General features: G+C 54.7%; 1 protein-coding gene across 2 annotated transcripts in view; it reads left to right on the forward strand.

Moving 5' to 3' along the window:
* Positions 1 to 20,684, forward strand: part of Clmn (calmin) — an 88,079-nt gene that overhangs the window by 38,538 nt on the left and 28,857 nt on the right. For both annotated transcript variants that reach the window (XM_026411776.2, XM_026411777.2), the window contains exon 2: positions 20,335 to 20,396. In XM_026411776.2, coding sequence (XP_026267561.2) covers positions 20,335 to 20,396 — 62 coding nt within the window. The remainder of the gene's footprint in view (positions 1 to 20,334; positions 20,397 to 20,684) is intronic.

Consider the following 20,684-nt stretch of genomic DNA (forward strand, 5'->3'; position numbering starts at 1 on the left):
TACACACGCACCTCACACACTACACACAGAAGCACACACAAACACACCTCAACATGTACGCACACATGTACAGCACAGACAACATATGTGTTACACACATCACACACAAGCATCACTATACACACTGCACACACGCAAGTGCGGGAACTACACAGATACCCACACACACTCCACACAAACACACGCTCTCCTCCCCACATAGTCGCAAATATGCACACACACACACACACACACACATAGACACACACACACACAGACACACACACAGCCAGGCTCGGTGGCTCCAGCCCTCAGGCATGAGCTCCCGTGTCCTCGGGCTGTTTTCCACAGGCCTCTTCATAATAGGCCCTAGGCCTGAGGCTGTGGGATGTGGGAGGCCCAGCCTCCTTGCTGGTGTGCGGAGGCCGCCCTTCCCTCGCCCTGGGCTCTCTGGGCCTCTGGTGAACCACATGCACCCACTCCCTCTTCTGTAGGGGGCAGCCCATGCCAGAGCCTGCCAATCTCTCCTGGGGGAGGGGGCCGTTCCCACCAGCCCCGTGCACGGGCCTCTTCCAGGCTTTGGACAGTCTGTGGTGGGCGGGGACAGGACATGTCAGCTCCTCCTATGCCATGTGGTCAAGGAGACGGCGGCTCCTGGGCAGCATGTCCTTCAAACACTGGGAGCAGCTCCTGTGGCCATGGTGCTGTGGCCTCCTGGGTCCCATTTCCAGTCCTTTCTCCACACCCCACCCTGAGCTGCTCTGATGATTCGAGTCTGCTGTTTGGGGGACTGCCACAGGCGGACACGGTGGGCAGGTGGTTCAATGGCAGAGGGTCTCTCGGCTCTGGAGTCCGTAGGTCTGAGATGGAGGGGCCATTGGCAGGACTGGTTTCTTCCCAGGGTGGTGAGGGAAGGGTTGGGTGCAAGTCACTCTCCTGGGCTTGTGGACACGCCTCCTCTCTGCGTCTTCCCCTGGGCAACTCGGAAGAGTTGGCCTGGCCAGCACCCAGAGCAACAGTCTCAGGCCCTCAGCATCTCTGTGGTGGGGAACAGGAGGGGCTTGAGGAGAAAGAGGGGCGCTGAGACCCGCGGATGACTCATGTCCTCAACTCCAGGAGTGCACAGCCTCAGCGACTGACCTTTCTGTTGTGCACATGCAGAGGGAGGGGTCCGACCCTAGCTCTGAACCTTGCCAGCACCGTGCACTTGAGCACAGGCCCCAAGCCTCGTGTTTTTTACCAGGAGGAAGGGACAGCGATGCCTGAGCATTAGGATTCTTGGTGGAAAGTGACACAGCCCAGCTGGACCTCTCTAGAGGTGACCTAAGCACAGAGGGGAATGGTCAACACAGACCTCCAGGAAGAAGAGCTGGACAAGCTGGCTGAGCCCTGGGAGAAAGGACAGCAGGGACTTGGGCACTGCCAGTCCCTGTCCCCTCTCTGCCTGTGCCTGTCTCTGCACTTTGTCTAAATCTCTTGGAGAACTTTCTCTTCCAGGTGAAGCTCCATCCCAGCCTGAAGGAACACCTGCTCTGATTTAATGAGTCTGTTGAGCCTGCTGGGTGGCGTTCAAGGCCAGGGCAGTGAGTCCCCTCAGAGAGTGTTCCCGGGGCTGTGGGACTCTCACTGGTCACCAGGCATTTGTCGGACCCCTTCCGAGTTTCCCCTTGAGGGGAATGCAGTCAGGGGGAGGCCGGCTCCCCCCACTTATGCCGACCCCTGGACCTCCAGGCCCCCCTCCACCCCAACTCCTACCCGGAGTCACCTGAGGCTGGCCACCTGCAGCCCTCCTTCTGCTGTCCCCGTTGTCCCTTGCGCAGTGTTGCCCTGTGACCCCTGTGTGGTTCAGCGTGGTCTTCCGTGAGCTGATGGAAGCGCTCCAGCAGGAGGCCCCTTCTTTCTGGTGGTTTCTGTCTGGTTCTGTGCAGTGGACGCAGGAGAGGCCAGGAGCGGGAGGAGTCAGCCTGGCAGCGGAGGTGGGGTGCCTGGGAGGTGGGGCAGCACGTTCACAGAGGAGCTGAGGGTGATGGAGTGCTGAATCCTGCCATTGCCCGTGGAGCCACGGAGCCACTGGTTACCGCGTCCTCCATCGCCATTCAGGCCGCTCTCAGAACCAGGAGAGTTCCGTCCATGAAGCACCGCCAGGCGGGGTGTCCTGAACAGAGTGGGGTTCACGGCAGTGCTAGGCCCAGCAGGCTGCTGAGGAGTGGGTGGCGGGGACATGGGGACTCAGGTGGAGGACGCCTGTGGGGAGGGACATGCAGGGCATCCGCTCCTGCATAGCCACCCACCTAACCACCCACCCCCGCTCAGGAACCAGCTCAGATCACAGCTCTGCCACACCTAGTGGAAGACTCAGGCAGGCGCTTGGCTCCCGGTGCCTTGGTTGCCCATCTGTAGAATGGGAAGAAAGCGTACCTGGCCACGCCAAAGGAAGGAGGATTTGGCAAAGTGCCGAACCTAGGATGGTTAGTTCTGCTGTAACAGGATGAGGGTGGCCCGAGCCACCATGCTAACACAAGGGAGGGACGAGGGAAATAAGGCTGGGGCGTGACACTCTAAATTCTCATCAGTGACACATTAAAAAGACGGGATCCTAACAGAACAGGGCACGGTTTGCACAGCTAAGTGGTGGAGAAACACATGGACGCTACAATCCTCGCAGCCCTGGACCTTGAGGAGCGCAGGAAGCATGCTTGTAGGAATGGACCTGGGCAGGGCGTGCTGGCCCGTAAATGTCGGGTAGTGGGAAGGGCGGATCCAGAAACAGCCAGGAAGAAGCCAGGGCTGTGCTGGTGGCTTCCACCAGGAGTGGGTTTTGTCACCCTCCTGGAGGCAGAAGCCTGAGATGGAGGGGCAGCAGGCTGGGTTCCTTCGAGCCTCTCTCCTGGGCTTGCAGGTGGCCACTGGCCTGCTACCTGGAGGTCCTGTGGTGGTCCCGCTGTGCACACACCCCTGGCGTCTCTGTGTGTCCCGATTTCCTCCTCTATGACACCAGTCAAGTGGGATCAGGGCCACCCTGAAACCTTTGTTTTAATTTAATGACTTTTTAAAAGCCCTCCCCCCATAGAGTCACTCTGAGGTACTGGGGGCTTCGACGTCCAGTTTGCAGGGAGGGGGTGGGGGCAGTTCGGCTCACAGCAGTTGTAACGTCGAGTGTGCGTAGGTGGGGCTCATCGCACAGAGAGCGCCACATGGAGGAAGTTGGAGGTGTGCGGGTGTGCGTGTGGGGAGTGTTGTGAGTGTGTGTTGGTGTCACACTCCTGTGCAGCTCTAGCCAGCTCTGGTCAGCTGAGGGCAGCTGTCCATCTGCCTCTAATGTTTCTTGTGGATGAAATTGTGTAACAGCAAAGGCCGGATTTACATCATGCTTAAATCGCTCCTGATACCCCGGCTGCCCCGGGGTCAACTTGAGTTTCCAGCCAGCGCTGGGGCCGAGGTGGCCCCTGGGTGCAGTGAGTGCTGTGTACTGCTAGGCTCTGGGGTGGCCTCGGCTCCTGGATCAAGTGCTGGGCCTGTCTGAGCTTGTCACCTTCCGGTGCACTGAGAAAGGACAGCTGTGACCATCACCCCATTGTGTAGGTGGGGACAAAGACCCAGACCTGAGACTTGCCCACCTGTGCTGCTGCCCAGAGGAGAGCCAGGCTCTGTTAGTCCTGAGACCGCTCTGGAGCCTGTCCCTGGGCAGGACTCAGCCTGTGAGGGTGGCAGGACAGATTCCCCGGGTCCTTGGGCAGCATCTGTTTGGATCTTGCTGATTGGGGCCTGGGCCAGGTCGTTCTTCCTGTGTGACCAGGCAGTGTTAGGCGGGAGAGTCCTACTTCTCCCTGTGTGTCAGTGAGACTGATCCCTAATTTTAACTGTGGTGATTAAAATATATAAAATGGCATTTCCCATGTGAATTAGACCTCCTTCTGAAGGGGAGACTATCGGACCCTAAGCTGACCCCAGCACCCCAGCCCAGGAGGATGATGAAGACCGTGTACAGAGTGTTTAGGCCCAGAGTTGAGTCCTGTGCTCTTGCTTTCCAGCTCTGAGGCGTGAGCAGGTCACAACCTGGAGCTGTGAGCACTGTGGTTCCATTTTTCAGGGTGGTAAGCTGAGGCCCCCCTAAGGTCGTGTCTTTGCTTTGTACCAGCATAAATTCCCTTCTGTGCCCTGGCTCTTTCCAGTTTGGGTCACAGTGGGCATGAGGTGTGGGGAGGGTTGGAGTCCAGGAGGAGGCCTGGAGGCGGCCTGACCACCTGAGTTGAGGGCTGAGGCTCCACATGGACCACCCTCATTTCTGGCACTCACAGCAAGTTCAGTCCAGTGATTCCATTAGAAGAACTCAGAGCTACTGGAAGCTGCAGTACTCCCAGTTACGGTTTGCTACAGGAGACGCGGGTGGTTCACATCACCAGAGCGCTAGGTGCACAGGGCAGAAACCAGATTCCAGATGGCAGATGTCCCTGTTTCCCCACGGGGCTGGGAGGCCATCCTCCTGCAGTTGTGTGACAGAGTGCATGGAGTACTGCCAATCAGGGATGCTCAAGGGGTTGCTGGTGGGCTTGGCAACCAAGGCGCGGTGAGGGATCCATGGAGAGCGCCCACATGGCTGAACACCTTCTCCAGGTCGGCTGATGCCGGAGACCTAAGCCCCACCATCAGTTCTGGGGTTGGTCTCCCTGGCATGGCCAGCACCCCGCCCTCCAGGTGTGGCCAGCCCTCACCCTGAGACCAGCAGGTGTGACTCGCCCCATACTAACACTGGCAGGTCGCCTCTTATCAGGTGTGACATGGATTAGCTCCCAGGAGCCAGGGGCAAAGACCAGACCTCTCTTTAGTCAAGGCCAGCTTCTTTACTGCTCAGAATCCACGGCAGGACCTGGTTGACTGATGACAGTAGGTGATGGGCGGCTCAGGTGCAGGGCAGGGACTGCCCACTCCCCACCCACTGCCCTGGGCCAGTTTTGCAAACAAACCACAGCTCTCGTGGCAACCCCACGGTGCCAGGGACAGTTACCTTCACTTTGCCGACCAGGATCCTGAGACGAAGCAGCTTAGCCACTATCATGGAGCCCGTAAGTGGTGCTGGCGGCCCCTACCCCGTGCTCCGGGATGCCTGCCCTTGACCTCTTCCTCACATTTGGCTGCTCTGGTTTTTAAACTTTTAAAACACATTAATCAGCAGCTACCCTGCTTCAGATGGCCTGCTCAGCACCCCCTGGTGTTCTTCTGGTAATTTCCGGCCCGTGGAGAAGGAAGGACCACCCCGAGTCCACGGGTCTTGGGGCCAGATTCAGCGAGAGCTGGAAGGAAGAGGCGCACAGCCAGGTCCGAGCCTGGAGGGAAGGTATTTTTCAATCAAGTTGGGCTTTGCTTCACTAATCCTCCTCTGCAGGGGCCATGGCGGAAAACTGCTCGGCATGAAGTCAGCCGGGCCTGTTTCTGGCCCTTGAACCTAAGTTGAGAACACGGACCTTCAGCTTTGAGAATGAGCAGAGCGAGGAATGTGTCTCAGCCATCGCCCGGGCTCCAGAGAGATCCAGCTGCTCCTTGTGAAAGGAATGAGGGAAGAAGGGAGGGGGCCATTCATCTGCAAAGGCCTGTGATCCTCTGGCGAAGCTACTCCAGGACGAGGGTGGATCTGCCTGGGTCGTAGAACAGCTTCTTTTCAATGTGATCCTGAGCATCAAATTGCCTTCCGTCTCTCAGCCTCAGTTTCCTCATCTGTCAAACCCATCTCACAGGTTCCCAGCACAGTGCCCCAAACGTAACAAATTTCAGTTCCTAGTTTCACACCCCAGGGTCTTAGGTGACCTGTAGGCTTTGGATGCCAGGTCCCCCTGGGCCTATAACAAATGATTTCTGTTTATGGGATTGAAGACGTTCCAAACTGAGCAGGTAGGAACCAGATGTGCTTTAAAGAGTGCAAAGACCGCTTGACTGGGAGATGAGTCCCTTTTACTATGTCTCTGGTTTTATAGGGTTGGCTGGTGAGAATGTGGAGTTCACTTCACAGTCAGAATGACTGGACCCCAGCCACAAATCAAATACCAACTGCAGAGGCACACAGAGCTTCCCAAAATGCAAGATGGCGGGCTCGGCTCATCACCGTCATCTAAAAACTGAGAAGACGGACAATGTCTTTGGCTCTTCACCCCTCCCCCACCACACACTGGGGACCCAGTGCAGGCACCAAGTGCACACCCCTCACCACATAGGAAGTCACAACAGCGCTCAGGAAGTCTAGAGGTTAGAGGAGGTGCTGTTGGGCTCCCCATGGTCCCTAGAACAGACTTCTGGCTCTGTCATTAAGGACCAGCCCTCTCCTAATGCCTTTTCAAGATCTCCTGGTCGTTGCCACCTTGTCTAGGGCCTGTCCTTTCCATTCCTCCCCCACCTGCTCACCCCCACCCCACACACAGACATTTGGCTCCTCATCCTGAGACTTGGGCCAATCCTCCACGGTTCTGCAGGCCCTGAGCAATATAGAGTCTTTACGAGCCCTTACTCGTGCCTAATCTCCTGCATTCATTCATTCTTTGCACCCCGGGGTTGGAGACAGGCGTCCTGGCTTACCACGGTGACCTCAGGTGGAGCTAATCTGCAGAGTTTTAGGACCTGGACGGCTCTGTCCCTCGCTGTCAGGGTGGGTAATTGTTCCCGTTTCTGGCTTTCAGCTCAGCAGCCCATACCGACTGAAGTTAAGCAGCTTTTTGAGCAGATGTGAGAAGACCCCGCTGGCAGTGGGGCCTCTGATGGGGCTCCAGAGCCATCTTGTCTTGGTGTTTTCCTCTGGCTTCATGAGAGTGTGGTGGTAACAGGGTGTGCAGACTATAAGATGTTAGAGGGATGCCAGGGCCTGGGGTGTTTATGTATAAAAATGCTTATTACCGAAGTATTTATAGCAGCGAGAAACAATTGGAGCTAGTCTAAATAGCCAACCATGGGGCATGGTGGGCTGATGGTCTGTTCTCCATCACAAGTGATGGGTTTGTAATAACAAGGGGATGTCTCTGGTATTGTTTGGATTGTGTTCAGCTGTACGTAACAAAAACCCGACTTAGAGTGACTTCTTCAAAGAGGACTGATTTATTGCATCCAGGGGAAGCTCAGAGATAGGCATTCGGGGCCAGTTGTGGAGTCCAGTGTGGCCATTGTGAAATTGCTGCTGTCTTCATGCTTGGTCATTCTAAGCAGCGGCTACTGAGGCTCCCCAGCTGACAGCTACATTCTAGGGAGGCAGAGGGTTAAATTAAAGAGACACACCAGCCTTCTTTGCTCCCTGGTGAAGAGCATTTCCTGGGAGCTCCACCCACTAATTTCCTCTCCCACCTCATTGGCCAGACTTAGTCACATGGCTCCCCAAGCTGCAAGGGAAGCTGGGAAATGCTCATTCTTCAACTAGAAAGATGGCTGACTCAAAATGGGGCTTTTGTCGGTAAGAAGGGATAAGCGGATGTTGGGAAAGCAGCCAGCAGTGTGCCACAGTTCACCCCGTTAGCTGCCCATCACAGACCTGATCACCTTCCTCCTGAGGGAGAGAGCCACCACGGGGTACTATTGTGCCGTTTCAGCCAAGGCTTGAATCTCAATGATGGACAACTGGCCAGCTCCACCAGGTTGGAATGTGTCTGGCTCTTCTTGCCTATACACTTGCTCAGAATCAGAGGGGAACCCCACGTTGCACACACAGTATGGACAAATTCTGGAGAAAAAGCCAGCAAAAATATAAAACACAGAAAGAAGAATGGAAGGGAATGAGGTGTCCATATAAGTTAATCCAGGTGACATTTCTCTTTGTTATATTTTTCAATTTTTCTGTTACAGCTATCTGTTTTCTAAAGAGAAAATTCTTTTGTCAGATATTACATAAGTAAATATTTCCTCACCAGCAGTATTAAGAACAAGAGAAATAGTGCTTCATGCATAAAGTTGAGTACATAGTAATTATTTTTTAATAAAACTTAAAATTCCTACCACGCCCATGCAATATGGTTGGAAAATGAAATACTCAGGCAAGCTCGTAAGAAAAAGTAATTGTCCCCTATTTCCGTTGTCCCTACCTTCGGGCCTGCTTGCCCTTGTATGGCTTTTTTATTTGAAAGACAGGATTCTTCCCTTGCAGAAGTTGTGGGCTGGGGGAAGAACTGGCTAAGATATTTAAAGTTGCTAAAAATGGAACCACTGCAAGTGTCCCTCTACCATGAGGGACCTGCCATGGTGGCAGTCATCATCGCAGGGGGCTGTGATCTGACTCGGAAGGACTTAGCATGGTTCTCTTAATGATGTCCTCCTGGTCCTGGGACCTCTGTGAGTAGAGCTGTGAGTGTCTTCTGCCCCCCCCCCCCCCCGCAAGGGCAAGGTCAGTGGGCAGGACGTGTCATGGTTAGGGACGCAAGCTTCAGGGCCCAGCTGGGTTTGAAACCTTGTTCTGTCACTTGATAAATGAATGACCTAGTTCCTTTCTTGGTCAGCCATGAAATGGGGATCAGAGAAGTTCAGGTCAAGGACACTTTGCTGCTATTTTTAACATTCATTAGTGTGTTGAATTTCCCTAATTCTTGCTCTAATTTTGGCATTTTTTTAATATATTTCTAAGACTTATGTTTTTCGAACTTCCATGACTTGATTACAAATAGTGTGTGTGGTGCTGGGGATTGAACCCAGGGCCTTGTGCATGCGAGGCCAGCACTCTACCCACTGAGCTATATCCCCAGACCCCCGCTGTGTCTCTTACTCCTCTCCTACTATTTCTCTTTTCTCTCTTTTCACTTGCAATTTGCTTGCTGATGAAATTAGCTGGGATGCTTTTAATTTAAACTAACAGAAACCCACGAGGGTATGATTGAACCGTAAAGTTGGATTTACTCTGATTACGGAGATCCCAATGAACCCAAGGGCAGAGGTGTGCCTGGGCCTCAGGAACAGGCCAGAACAGGCCTCCCTTGCATGCCCCCACCACCTCCCCATCTCTCTTTCTTGCTTCCTCATTGGTCTTTTGCTGCCCAGTCCACATGACAGCAAATGGCCCTCTCACCATCCCTCCATCCAGGGACCCTGGTGGCATCCCATTCTGGATTCCCCAGGAAGGGTCTTAGGCTCAATCTTGATCCAGTGACCACATCCTTGGCTTTTGGGGCCCACATGGATCAGCAGCAAGGGAGGGGCGTCTCCACAAAAGAGGGGCACACACCACAGCAATACCAGGGTGGGTGGTTTGGAGAAAAGGACCCAGGACACAGCGTGGGGCAGAGAGTGAATCCAATATGTGGCTTTTTCAGCAACCCAGAGTGTCCAGCCAGAAACTCCTTGGAGCCAGGGTGATTACTTCAGGCACACAGTGCCACACGCAGGGTGCCTCTTTTCTCCTTAAGAGACAGTCCTTCATTCAAGCCTAGTGCCAAGACACCAGGGCCTGGGCCAGGCCTGGCTGGCTGCCCGCGGCCGTGTGAGCATGGTTCCTGTTAGGCAGCCAGACCTGTGCTCTTGGGCCTGATCCTGGTGCAGAAAGTGCTGGCTGGGGAGGAATCCCAGGGAGAGGCTCAGTGTCTGACCAGCACCCTGGGGACCCTTCCATTCCAAGGTCTGACTTCCACTGGTATAGCCACTGTGACTGTCCAGGACTGGGCCCGCGCCAGTTCCTGCATCTCCTCATCCGGACTCAGGTGGTGGTGGTGGTGGGGGGGCTCGTGAGACCTGCCTGGGGTTTTACTCCCATCACAGCATGAGAAAGGCACAGCCATGCAGGTGGCTGTCCAGGGAGCACAGGAGGGGCAGGGTGTGTGAGCACTCCCATGGTGTGTGAGCATCCCTGCTCTTTGTCACACTGACACAGCTCGTCCCCTTCCCCGACTCTGGGTAGGCAGCCTGGGGACCTTTGTCCTAATTAACATGAAATCTCGGGGCCACTTCCAGCTGGAGGAGAACGTGACACCTCTGGCTTTTCCCGTCACAGTTCACAGTCTTCACCTCTCCTGCTCGGGGAGGAATTTAAATCCACACTGGTGTCGCTCTCTGTTGGCAGGAAGTGTGGTAAGTGGGAATTCCTTCCAGGATTTGCTTTCCCCTTTCACTCGGACTACATTCAACCACCTTGCTTCTCGCTGTCTGTACCCCTGTGGATCCTTTCTCTGCCCGTCCCAGCCGTGGTCCTCTAGGGCCTGCTCTCCTGGACATAGTGCCTGATGGCAGACTCCTCCCAGTGTACCTAGGACATGCCCAGCTTTAGTACTGAGCATCTTGCTGGAGTCCCCTTGGTCCTGGGTACTCAGGGACAGCTGGTCTCCCTGACGCTGGCGAGCCTCGTGACTGGCTGCCCTCTGTGCACACCAAGCACTGGTGTTTGAAGGCTGTGTGTGTTTTATTAAAGACAGATGTGCTTCAAATGCAAATCAAGGTCATGTGTGAGGCTGTGTTTAATCTCCTTTTTAAAAATAGCTGAATGCAGGAGGTCAAGCTGATTCTCCTTGTTGGCTGGTCACGCTGCTGTGTTTGCTGTTCACGTGGGACAGCCCACCAGGTCCGCCTTGGTTCTGCAGTTGAGCTCTCCCAGCCTGAGACGGGCGCTAGAGGAAGGGCCTGAGCCAGGTGTGTGCTTTCGAGGGCTCAAGCAGCCCAGCATGGCACGTGACCTGCTCCTCTTGACCAGCCTTAGACTTCTCTCAGCTGGACCACCGTCCGCTGGGGCACACCTTCCCCACTCTGAGACTCAACGTCCCCATCCACCCAAGAAGTGCCATCCCTGTCTGTCCAGGCTGTTGTGAGGGTTAACAGGCCTTATAAATGCTCCCTCTCTCCCCTCCTCCTTGCCCTGGGCCTTAGTTCTCTCTCAGGACAGGTGGCCGCTGGGGTGGGCAGCTGCTACCACAGCAGCCCACAGTGACTGCAGCTGAATTCAATGCCAATTTAGTTCTCACCCAACAGTCCAACAGTGACATTCCTCTGCCAGGTCACCCTTGTCCATAGGAGACTCGGGATTCGAGACTCCTTCCCCCTGTGGTTCTGCCCTCCTCTGGGTTCTTGGGGTCACCTCCAGGTAGGGGTCCCAGGATGGGGGATTGCGTGGGAGCTTGGTAAGGGGCCCCATCTGTAGTAACATGCCTTGAGCTCACCTTCGTTCCGCTGGCCAGGGCTCAGTCATGCAACCCCACCCACCTGCACAGGAGTCTGGAATGCAGTACTGCTCTTCTCCCAAGAAGAGGAAACAAAGTCTGGTAGATGTGGGAGACTCTGCCACAGGACGTGTGGCTGCCCAGCCTCCCATCTGTGTGTGGGTCTAGTAGTGACATCTCCTCCCATTAAGGGAAGTCTCTCTGTATTTCTAAAGCAGGATGATATAAAGATATTGTAGTTTGTTTTACACAGAGGATTTTGTTTCGAATGGATGTAATTCAAATGAAGTGAAACCGAGTTTTTTAAATGATAGGACCTACAGGGACCTTAAACCTACTGATCATAAGTATACCTGACGGGGGACAGGATAGTCCATATGTCCCAGACTTTCGTATCAACTCTGCCTCTTTGAGAGGCATTTTGGAACTAGTACTCTACAGAGTATAGCTTGGGAAACATTGCTTTAGGAGTTACTCAAGTTAGTATTCAGAAGCCAGAGGCAAGAAGACATTGGCATAGAAAAAAATCATCACAAAAATTTGTGTCCCTCAACAGAGAATTTAGTCCTCCCAGGGATCATGGTGTCAGAGGCCCAGAAGGTGAACCTTCTTGGGATGTGAAAGGGAATGTTCTTCCTTCCCTCCCCTCTTCTTCCCTCCCCCATCCATCCTTTCCAATCCTGACAAAGCAAGCCCATGAGGACAAGGCCCATGTCTTGTTATTTATGGTTGAGTGTAGTCATCAATGTCTGCTGACTAGGTGCGTGTGCAGATGGTTGTGTAGTGCCACTTAAATCCTGGACTCTTGTCCTACCTGGATGCACTGGGGCAGTCTGCCTAGTAGATTGGGCCTGTGGCCCTGGCCTGCCCATCTGGGCAAATGTTAAAATCCCTATTCCTCAGCTTAGGTTTTTATGGCCGGCTGGCGTCATCTGTCGTAAATCAAGGAGAGCTGAGGTTTAGCACTGAGGTTAGACAGAATCACGCTCAGAAAAAACTAGAGCAAGTTTATTTTTTTTTATTTTAGTTACAGGCACCAGCCCTATATATATAGCTTAAAACTTAATTTGGTGTGTAATTGGGGCTAGCTCTTTGGAGCCCTGGGTTATGTGTTTTGGAGCAGCTGAGAAGCAGGGCCCTAGTGGGGCAGGACATGGTATGTTAATTGGTGGCCTCTGGGACCTGTGAGAGAATTGGATCTAAGTCCCCAGTTAGAATGAGCCTTGGCGGTTTTATTTGAGTCTCCGTGGGCACATACTGGGTGGGGGCACGGGTTTGCACCAGCTCGAGCAGATTACTCCCTCCTCACCTTCTGCACCAGGGACAGCAGAGAGAAGGTGGCAGAGGAGCCAGAGAGTGGGTGCGAGGATCCCTGCCAGGCTGGCCTGCCGCCCCCCACCCTGATCTGTAGCAGTCACATGCTGCTCAGCCTGTGGTCCCAAGGAGGGGTTTGCATTTTATTACCAAAGTCTCCATAAAAGGGACTTGGGTCAGAGCAAACATTCAGGGAGGAAAAACAAAGGAAATTAAATGCAAAATCACTGCTGGAGAAAACCACATGGAGGCCTTGACTTTAATACCACCAGAGCCGACGGGGGAAGTGGCCCCCAGGAGTCGGAACCAGAGGAGCTTGGCCTGGTACTCCTGCAGCCTGGCCCCTCTCCTGTTTAAAAAGAAATTGCCATTTAATTTGTTTCTGAGTTTTATTTCTCGAGTGAACCAGCATGGGGCCATGTAATGAGGTTGTGTTTCTGGGAGGTGTTGAAAGATGGAGAGAGGGGCCAAACCACCGTGGGCCCAGCTGGCTGCACAAGGGGCAGAGCACGGGTGCCCTGCGAGTCAGCAGGGAGCGCAGAGGGCAGGTGGGGCCATGCCAGGGCTGGCTTCTCCTGCACTGTCCGCAGATCAGGAGGTGTGTGATCTGGTGGCATTTCCCCCAGCCAGGCCACCTGACTGTGGACTTATGGCTGGAACCTAGGAGGACACTCGCTATCGGGGGGTGCTGAACTAGGGAAAGAGAGGAGGAAATTGGGCCAGGGAGGAGGATGAGTTTCCAGACAGTGGAAGAAGCCAGCTCAGACTGAGAATGGGAAGGTGCACGTGGGGGGTGTCAGGAGTGTGCTAATACAGCCAACCCTCAGTATGGACCCCCGGGTGTTCAAGCCCCTGATCTAAAGCAGGGTAGTATTGCACAGAACCTACACATCCTCCTGGCTCCTCTGGCATCTCTAGATTGCTTTGAACACCCAGTGCAGTGTAAATGGCTGTTAGCTGTGTTGTTTAGACAAGAAAGAGTCTGCACACGATTGGTACAGATGCAGTTTTCTTTCTGAATAGTTTTGCTCTGTGATTGGATCCTGGATGCAGGGCACACAGATAGAGGGCAGGCTGGAGATGAGCTTACGTGAGAGATATCTGGACCAGGGAGTGTCAGAGGAACCGCCAGCGCCTGTCACCAGCAGAGGCTGTAGCTGTCCCTGTGCTTCTGTGTGACAGGAGCAGGTATGTGCCAGGGTCTCACCCCTGCACAGAGCATAAGTGAAGGCTGGAAAGCGGGAGCCTCCTGCCGCCTGCCGTCCCCACCCTTCCAGACAGCCAGGGTGCAAGGGGCCTTTCACCTTCAAATGACCCTCCCATCCAGTAGCCACTTGCTGTCTGCCAGATGACCGTGCTGTCCTAGTCCTGGGTGGGTGATCCCCCAACACACTCACAGGTGGGGTCCAGGTGGGCTCCGCCCTCCCTGCTGCCCCAAGTTCTGACCCAGCTTTGAGGAACCAGCTGGCTTCCCGCCTCCCTGGCTGCCAGGTGAACTTGGGGAAAGAAGCCGGCTCCACCAGGAGCGCTAGAGGAAGGCCACTTGACGCGCCTGCAGACCCGTCTTGAGATGCCGTAAGCTGTAGTAAAGGGCGAGTCTGTTTCCTACAGCTTTCAGCACGCACAGGCTGCGTCACCTCAGCAGCCCCCGAGGGAAGCACTGTCTCTATTTTATAGAGAAGACCGTCAGCTTTAGGGGAGTTTAGTAATTTGTCCAGAGTTAAGGTAGAGCACTAGCTGTGTTTATGGAGCACTTTTGACATGTCCCCCTGTTACGGTTTGGATATGAGGTTCCCCCTAAAAGCTCACACTAGAGGCAATGCAAGAAAGTCTAGGAGGGGAATGATTGGGTTACGAGAGTGTGACCTAATCAGCGTGTTGATCCTCTGATAGGAATTGACCGAGCCGGGGCTGTGGGCAGGAGGGCGTGGTGGGAAAGGGGGTCCTGGGGGCGGCCTGTGGAGTTCATGTTTTGACCACGGTGAAGGGAGCTCTCCCTCTGCTTCCTGGGGCCATGTCCTGAGCTGCTTCCCCCAACACACCCTGCAGCCATGAAGTTCGGCCTCACCTCGGGCCCAGAGCAGTGGAGCTGGCCACCTGTGGGCTGAGACCTCTAAAGCACCCAGTAACCTCTTCCTCATCTCCTATTGCCCTGTGCTTCATCCTTCCCCTCCCTGCCCCTTCCTCTGTCCCCTGCTGGCACACCGTCCGCACCTGCCTGACCCACTGAAGAGTGGTGGCCATCCCATGGTGCAGTAAAGGGAGCTCTAAGTTTCCCATGGTACAGGCGGAGAAACTGAGGCCCCGACAGCAGAACTGGCCTCGTCCAGGCCCTCGGAAGGGCTTGTTGGCAGAGCCCTCTTCTCTGCCCCCTTCTCTGTGTTCTACGGGAGGGAGTCTGAGAGGTCACTCTGCCCTGTGCGGCCGTGGGTCCACGGGCTCCCCGGAGGCTTCCTCCCCCTGCGGTCTGCTGATGCTCTGAGCCAGACAGTTCTGCGCTGTCGGGGCTCCCAGGCCTTGTAGGGTGCTGAGTGGCGTCCCGGCCTCTACCTGTAGGATGCCAGTGGTGCCCCATGTCGTGAGAATCAGGATGCTCTTCATGTGCTGCCTCATCTCCTGGGGAGCCAGCGCCGTTGTTGACAACCAGTGGCCAAGCACTGGACCTTGGGGGATTCCAAGTCGATCGTGGCATGGGGGAGGGGGAGGGAAGCTGCTAGGTTGGAGTAATTGCTGGTGGTGGGTTTGGGGCACTGAGACCACCAGGCTGACCAAGGAGCAGACGCCCCAGGGGATGATGAGATCACATCAGAAGGATGTCCCCCGGCCTGCAATCCCAGGGGAGTGTCAGCCTGGAGCCCAGGCAGTCTGAGTTCACACCCTGGTGTTCCACTGGGTGACCACGGGAATTGAGCTCCGCTCCTGGAGCCTCAGGCTCCTTATCTGTGAAATGGGGCAGTGCTAGACCAGCTTTGTAGAAACGTAGGAGCTTTTGCACAGGAAGCCGTGGCCTCTGCTGCTGCCCCAGACCCTTGCTTGAGCCTTCACAGCACTGGCTGATGGGGTGGGCTGGCTGATTTACAGCTTCCTCATCTACCGCAGAGGGAAGGTGGGCCTTTTGTCCTCCAGCGACTCTGCACCTCGCCCCGGAGCCTTCGCCCTGGTGGCAGCTTGAGGCAGTGGGGCACTGCCCTGGGGTCTGCACCAGCCCAGCCCTGCACCCCCCAGCTGTGTACTGGGAATCTGGAGATAAGCAGAGTCGTAGCTCACCCTTGTCCCTCTCCTGACGTCTGCAGCGTCTCTGAAGCTATAAAAATGTGGTCTCCACTCTCCCGACATTCTGATCTGCAGGCCGCCCAAGCCAAAACGCTTCCCAGCCAGGACTTTAGTGACCAAAGCCACTCCCACCCGGGTAGAAAACAGATAGGAAATGACTCTTTTGTTGCTTGGTGCCCCAAAGCCATACCCTGTGTGATACCTCACTGAATGGTCTTAAGCATGGAATCTGGGGGCCCTGTCCCCGTCGATGGGCCTGGGTGGAGCCTGCGAACCTGGCTCAGATAGCCTGGTCTTCTTGCACCAGGCTGACACTCCCATTGGCACTGGCTGCTCTGCCCAGAGGACCAAGCCAGTGTGCTAATGGTCTCCTCCTGCCAACAAGTGGCACCGTCAACCGCCAAGCTGGTTAAGTGCTGCTTCTGCCAGGAGTGTGGGTGACCCTTAGGTGGAGCGCAGGAACTCATCCTAACTATCACTCCAGAAGCTGGGGATGCTGGTGCTCTGTGGGCCACATTTTGAGAAACTGAGTCATTACATTGACATTGCACGAGTACTTTCATGTGTTAGCTGTGTGTGTTTTTTTCTGGGCAGAATGAAATTTCAGGAGATTTTAGACCCTTCTCTCTAGGCTTTTGTGCATGTTTTTACAATGAGCCTGTAATCCATTGTAACCAGGTGAAGCCACCTAGCCTTTCCCCGCTGTGCAGGGAGGAGCAGGACAGCATAAAGGAAATACTGTATAGGAAACTGGATTTAGGAAAAGAGGGCACAAGTGCGAATGAGTCCACTTTATCTGCCAGTGGCAGTGCCCTTCTCTCTGTGGCTCCAACTCCCGAGCTGGTCACTGGACACCTGGAAAAGAGAGGAATGTCCCTCCTCCTGTTTTCAGATGGTCTGTTCCTGGTGAAGCCAGAGCTAGAGAGTCACACCTGGGAATTTGGGCAGTGGCGTTGGGCCCCCAAGGCTGGGCCTGTGCTCCTTTCTGCCTTGGTCCTTGGAGTCCCAGGCCCAGGCAGCCCCCCTGCCCACCTGCCCGCTCTCCAGCAGCCTGGCCAGCCAGGCAGAGCAGGGATGGCGACTTTACAGCACTGTTATTACTCTGTTGTTGCCCAGTAAACCCACACCGGGCCCCACAAACCCTCGGTGAGAAAGCCAGGCCTTTCCCGAGAAATGGTTTCCTACACCTTTACAACGTGCTAGGAAAAAAGGGGCCGTTGGATTTATGGAAACTATATAAAGTTTATGGAGTCTTGGCAAGCCAGAGTAGAAGTGTCTGGAGGACGGGGGCGGGTAGTTTGAAACAGAGAAGGCCATGTGAGAGCCACAGGCCTGGGTGTCGAGACACCAGACAAAATCCCCAAGTCCGTGGCGCTGGGACGCTGGGGCGGGGGACTGGGAGAGCGCCTGGGGTGGGGGGAGGCTGCAAGGCTTTCTGGAGTGATCTCATGCCGTCTCCATAGCTTCCTGAGAGGCAGGCAGGGCTGTCCTTGTTCTGGAGAGGGAGAGGGAGAGGGAGAGGGAGGCAAAGGCATTTTGAAAGTCGTGAACTTGCCCAAGGTCGCTCTGTGTGAGCCTGGGGTTCGCTGTCTCTCTCCTGTGTATTGAGCCATGCGTCCCAGTTTCAGGTCCTGAAAATATGGTCTCCACACCCTATTTCAGCTTGAGACTCATCTGCTATTTATGATTCAGCTCCCATCCTCTGATGTCCTTTAGTCGTCACCCGCCCCTCCTGGGGATCAGCATGGCTGTCAGAGTTGATCCGTGCTCAGGTTTACCCACTGGTCTTGGCCAGAATAGAAATGAAGCCACCAGAGGTGCCCTGAGTCAGGGCAGGGTTTGCACACACCATCTCTGCCAGCCCCTCTGGGTCCCAGTTCTCCCGTGGAATCCTCTTAGGGCCCTGGGGGAGGACCCCATGCGGTGTGAAGTCACCTCTTCCCATCCCCGTCACCCTCCACTTTTCTAATTCATTTCTCCCTGCAAAATGTGCCTTGTGACATCGATGTTTTCTCTCCTGCTTGACTGTGAATTCTTGGAGTGCAGATTCCATGGATGCTTAATTCTTCACTGTTGACTTTGCCCACGGAGCCTGGCATGGTTCCTAGCATGGAGTAGTCACTGCATAAATATCAGCTGGGAGGGAGGGTGGATGGAGAGATGCAGAGATAGGCAGGTGGGGAGTGGATGGATGGCTGCATGGATGGACGGACGGACCTCTGAGTGGATGGAGAGGGCATGTGTAGACCAGCAGACACCCACCGCCTCATTTACACCCTCGAGTGCAGTTAAAGTAGCAGCCTGACCTGGTTCTCACCAACTTCTACTAAATGCACCTCTGTTTCAGGGGTATACTTTGCTCTTTCTGAGCCCAGATGGAGAAACCAGTCCGCATGTTTGAATGTGTGTGTAAATACTTTACAGTCCCCATAAACTTGTTTAAAGACAGGTGGGGGGTGGGAGTATAAACTGGGGCAGCCTTTTGGGAGGGCAATTTGGAAGTAGCTATTAAATTTTTAAATGTGCCTACCACTAAGACCCCACAGTTCCACTTTTAGTTGTTGAGAGTAAGAAATAACATTTATACATTCATACACGAAGGTCAGTGAAACCAGGATGCCTATAGGAGGAAGCCCCACAGTGGCAAACACTGTGGCCATCAAAGAGAACGAGGCAGATCTGTATGTGCAGAAAGATCTCGAATGAGGCTCGGGACCAGATACAGTCCAAGCTTCCAGCAGTCTCTGAGATTCTGTGACTCATCAGTCTCAGCAAACCGCGTCCGTCTTCGCATTTCTGTCAGCTTTTCTCCTTCCTCCCCCGAGTCCCAGCCCTGAAGCCCAGCTTGCTGGAATCAGATCTTTCCTTCTCATGCCTAGAGCCAGCGACCTTCACTTCAGAAAAGGAGGAAAATGAGAGAAAAACAGTTAAGTGCATAATTACTGTCTGCTGGCTCTTCAATTAAGAAGATTGAAAGGCACAATATTAAAATTTGATTTATGGGCGTCACTATCTACCTCATTATGAGGCCAAGAGGAAAAAAGGCGCCGTAGTTGTTACAGAAAGCCGTGGCCTGTTTTCTCCTCCAGGAGATAAATTGGCTCTCGTGCTCTTATTGCCAGAGAAGTGTGAGATGGTGTTAGGCATCTGTGATTTGTTCTTCCAATATGTTGAAATCCAGAGTTTAGTAATTGAGGCGTCGTCTGGGCACTTCAGGGACACTTCCTGAGAGAGGTGGCAGCTTGGTGCTGAGAGGCAGCCACTGCAAAGGCCACTGCTCCAGGACCCTCCCTGGTAACACAGGCCGGGTCCCCAAGGACCCTGAGATGGTCCCAGCCATGGAGCTGGGGCGGGAGCAGGAGCTCAGCACCCAGCGCCCCAGCTTGGCTGCCTACTATTTGCCCCTCAGTTTCCTCATCTGTAAAATAGAGAGGATGACCCTACTGATGGCGTGATCTTGGCCAAGCATGGCTTCTCCCTGTGCCCAGGTGTCCCATCTGAAGGTCGTCCTGGTGCCTGCCTTGGGGCCCTAGTGAGGATTAACAATTTGATGCCTGTTCAGGGCCCAGCTCGGCGTCTGCCTCGCAGCACGGGCTCATTGCCTCGTGCTCATTGGCTCTTTTTCAAATCACGGTGGTTTCTATCAGACTCCTTTGCTGTCATTGGCTCCGTTGGCAGGGCACCGGCAGTTTGGCTGACAGTCCTGAGGGCCACCCTGGCCTCTCTCCCACTGATGCCCTGGGCAAACTCTGGGCCCCTTTGAGCCCATTTGTTCATCTGTAGAACAGCAGTTTCCACTTGGCACAGGGGTTGTAAGGTTCAGATTCATGTAAACAAACCGCTTGGAAGGGATAGTGGTGGCAGTGGCCCTTCATGGTGAGAACTTTGCCAAGAAGCCCAGCTGGGCAGCATCCTTCCCGAGACAAAGGCACCCGGTCCTGGTTCGTGTCCTCTGTCACCGAGGTGCGGAAGCAGGTGGCTGCAGCATTCTCCCTTCCTGGGTCTAAAAACAGTAGCTACCAAAAATGAGTGGCCAGGGACTGGGACTGGGCTGCACATGGAACTGCAGGAGCCCAAGTGTCCTCACGGCACCGGGGGATGGGCTGCTTATCCTCAGTGTGCAGACTGGGCACGGGGGTGGGTGGCTGACCCCATCACACAAAGCCCAGAGATGACAGTGCTAAGCCTCACCCACAGCTGTCAAATTCTCCCAGCACTCTCTGGCACATTCCAGGCCCCATCCTAATTCCTAATCGTCGACCCCACCCCAGCCCACCTCCCCTGTAGGTACTCAGGCCTGTGTCTGCACCAGGCCACCCTGCAGCAGCACCACTGCCGGGGGCTTCGCTTGTATTTTCCCACCAGCGCTTCTGATCCTGCAGAGTCAAAGGTCCAGGTGCTCACGGCCAGTCGCGTAGAACATGTTGTCCTGTGTCTGAATTCGTGGGTTACACATTTGCTCAGGGCTGGGGCTGGGGAAATGGGCTCAGGGTGTCACATAAGCCCTTGCCGACCCCCTTCTGGAAGTCTCTGTTCTGACCTGGGACACCACAGGGCTCTTTCTGCAGACTGCATGGAATGTCCCCTGGGAAGGGGGAGGGCAGGATTCTGCAGGCCTCCCTGCCATTTGTCCCCTGCTGTCCCACTAATGGCAATTCTTTGTTTTCAGTTGAGAGGGAAAATGTGCAGAAGAGGACTTTTACTCGATGGATAAATCTACATCTGGAAAAGGTGAGTGGGCCCCCGGGGGATTGTCAAGCCATAGATTGATCCATACCCGAGTTTACAGATGAGCGACCAGCCAGGAGGAGACGGCGGCTGTTCCCTGAAGTCGTTCAGTTTAAACATTCGCAAGGGCTTCGAGGGCTTTGTACTGCTGGTCTCACCCTTGGTGTCGGGAGCACAGAGATAAGACACAGTTTGTCTTCCTGGGATCATCAGTCTAGCTGGGCCGGGAGGTTGGATCCACGAAGCAAATGGCAGGAGGCATTTGATATTGAAAACCCCGCACAGTCCCAC

This window comes from Urocitellus parryii, chromosome 6 (genome assembly GCF_045843805.1).
Source record: "Urocitellus parryii isolate mUroPar1 chromosome 6, mUroPar1.hap1, whole genome shotgun sequence".
Taxonomy (NCBI): Eukaryota; Metazoa; Chordata; class Mammalia; order Rodentia; family Sciuridae; genus Urocitellus; species Urocitellus parryii.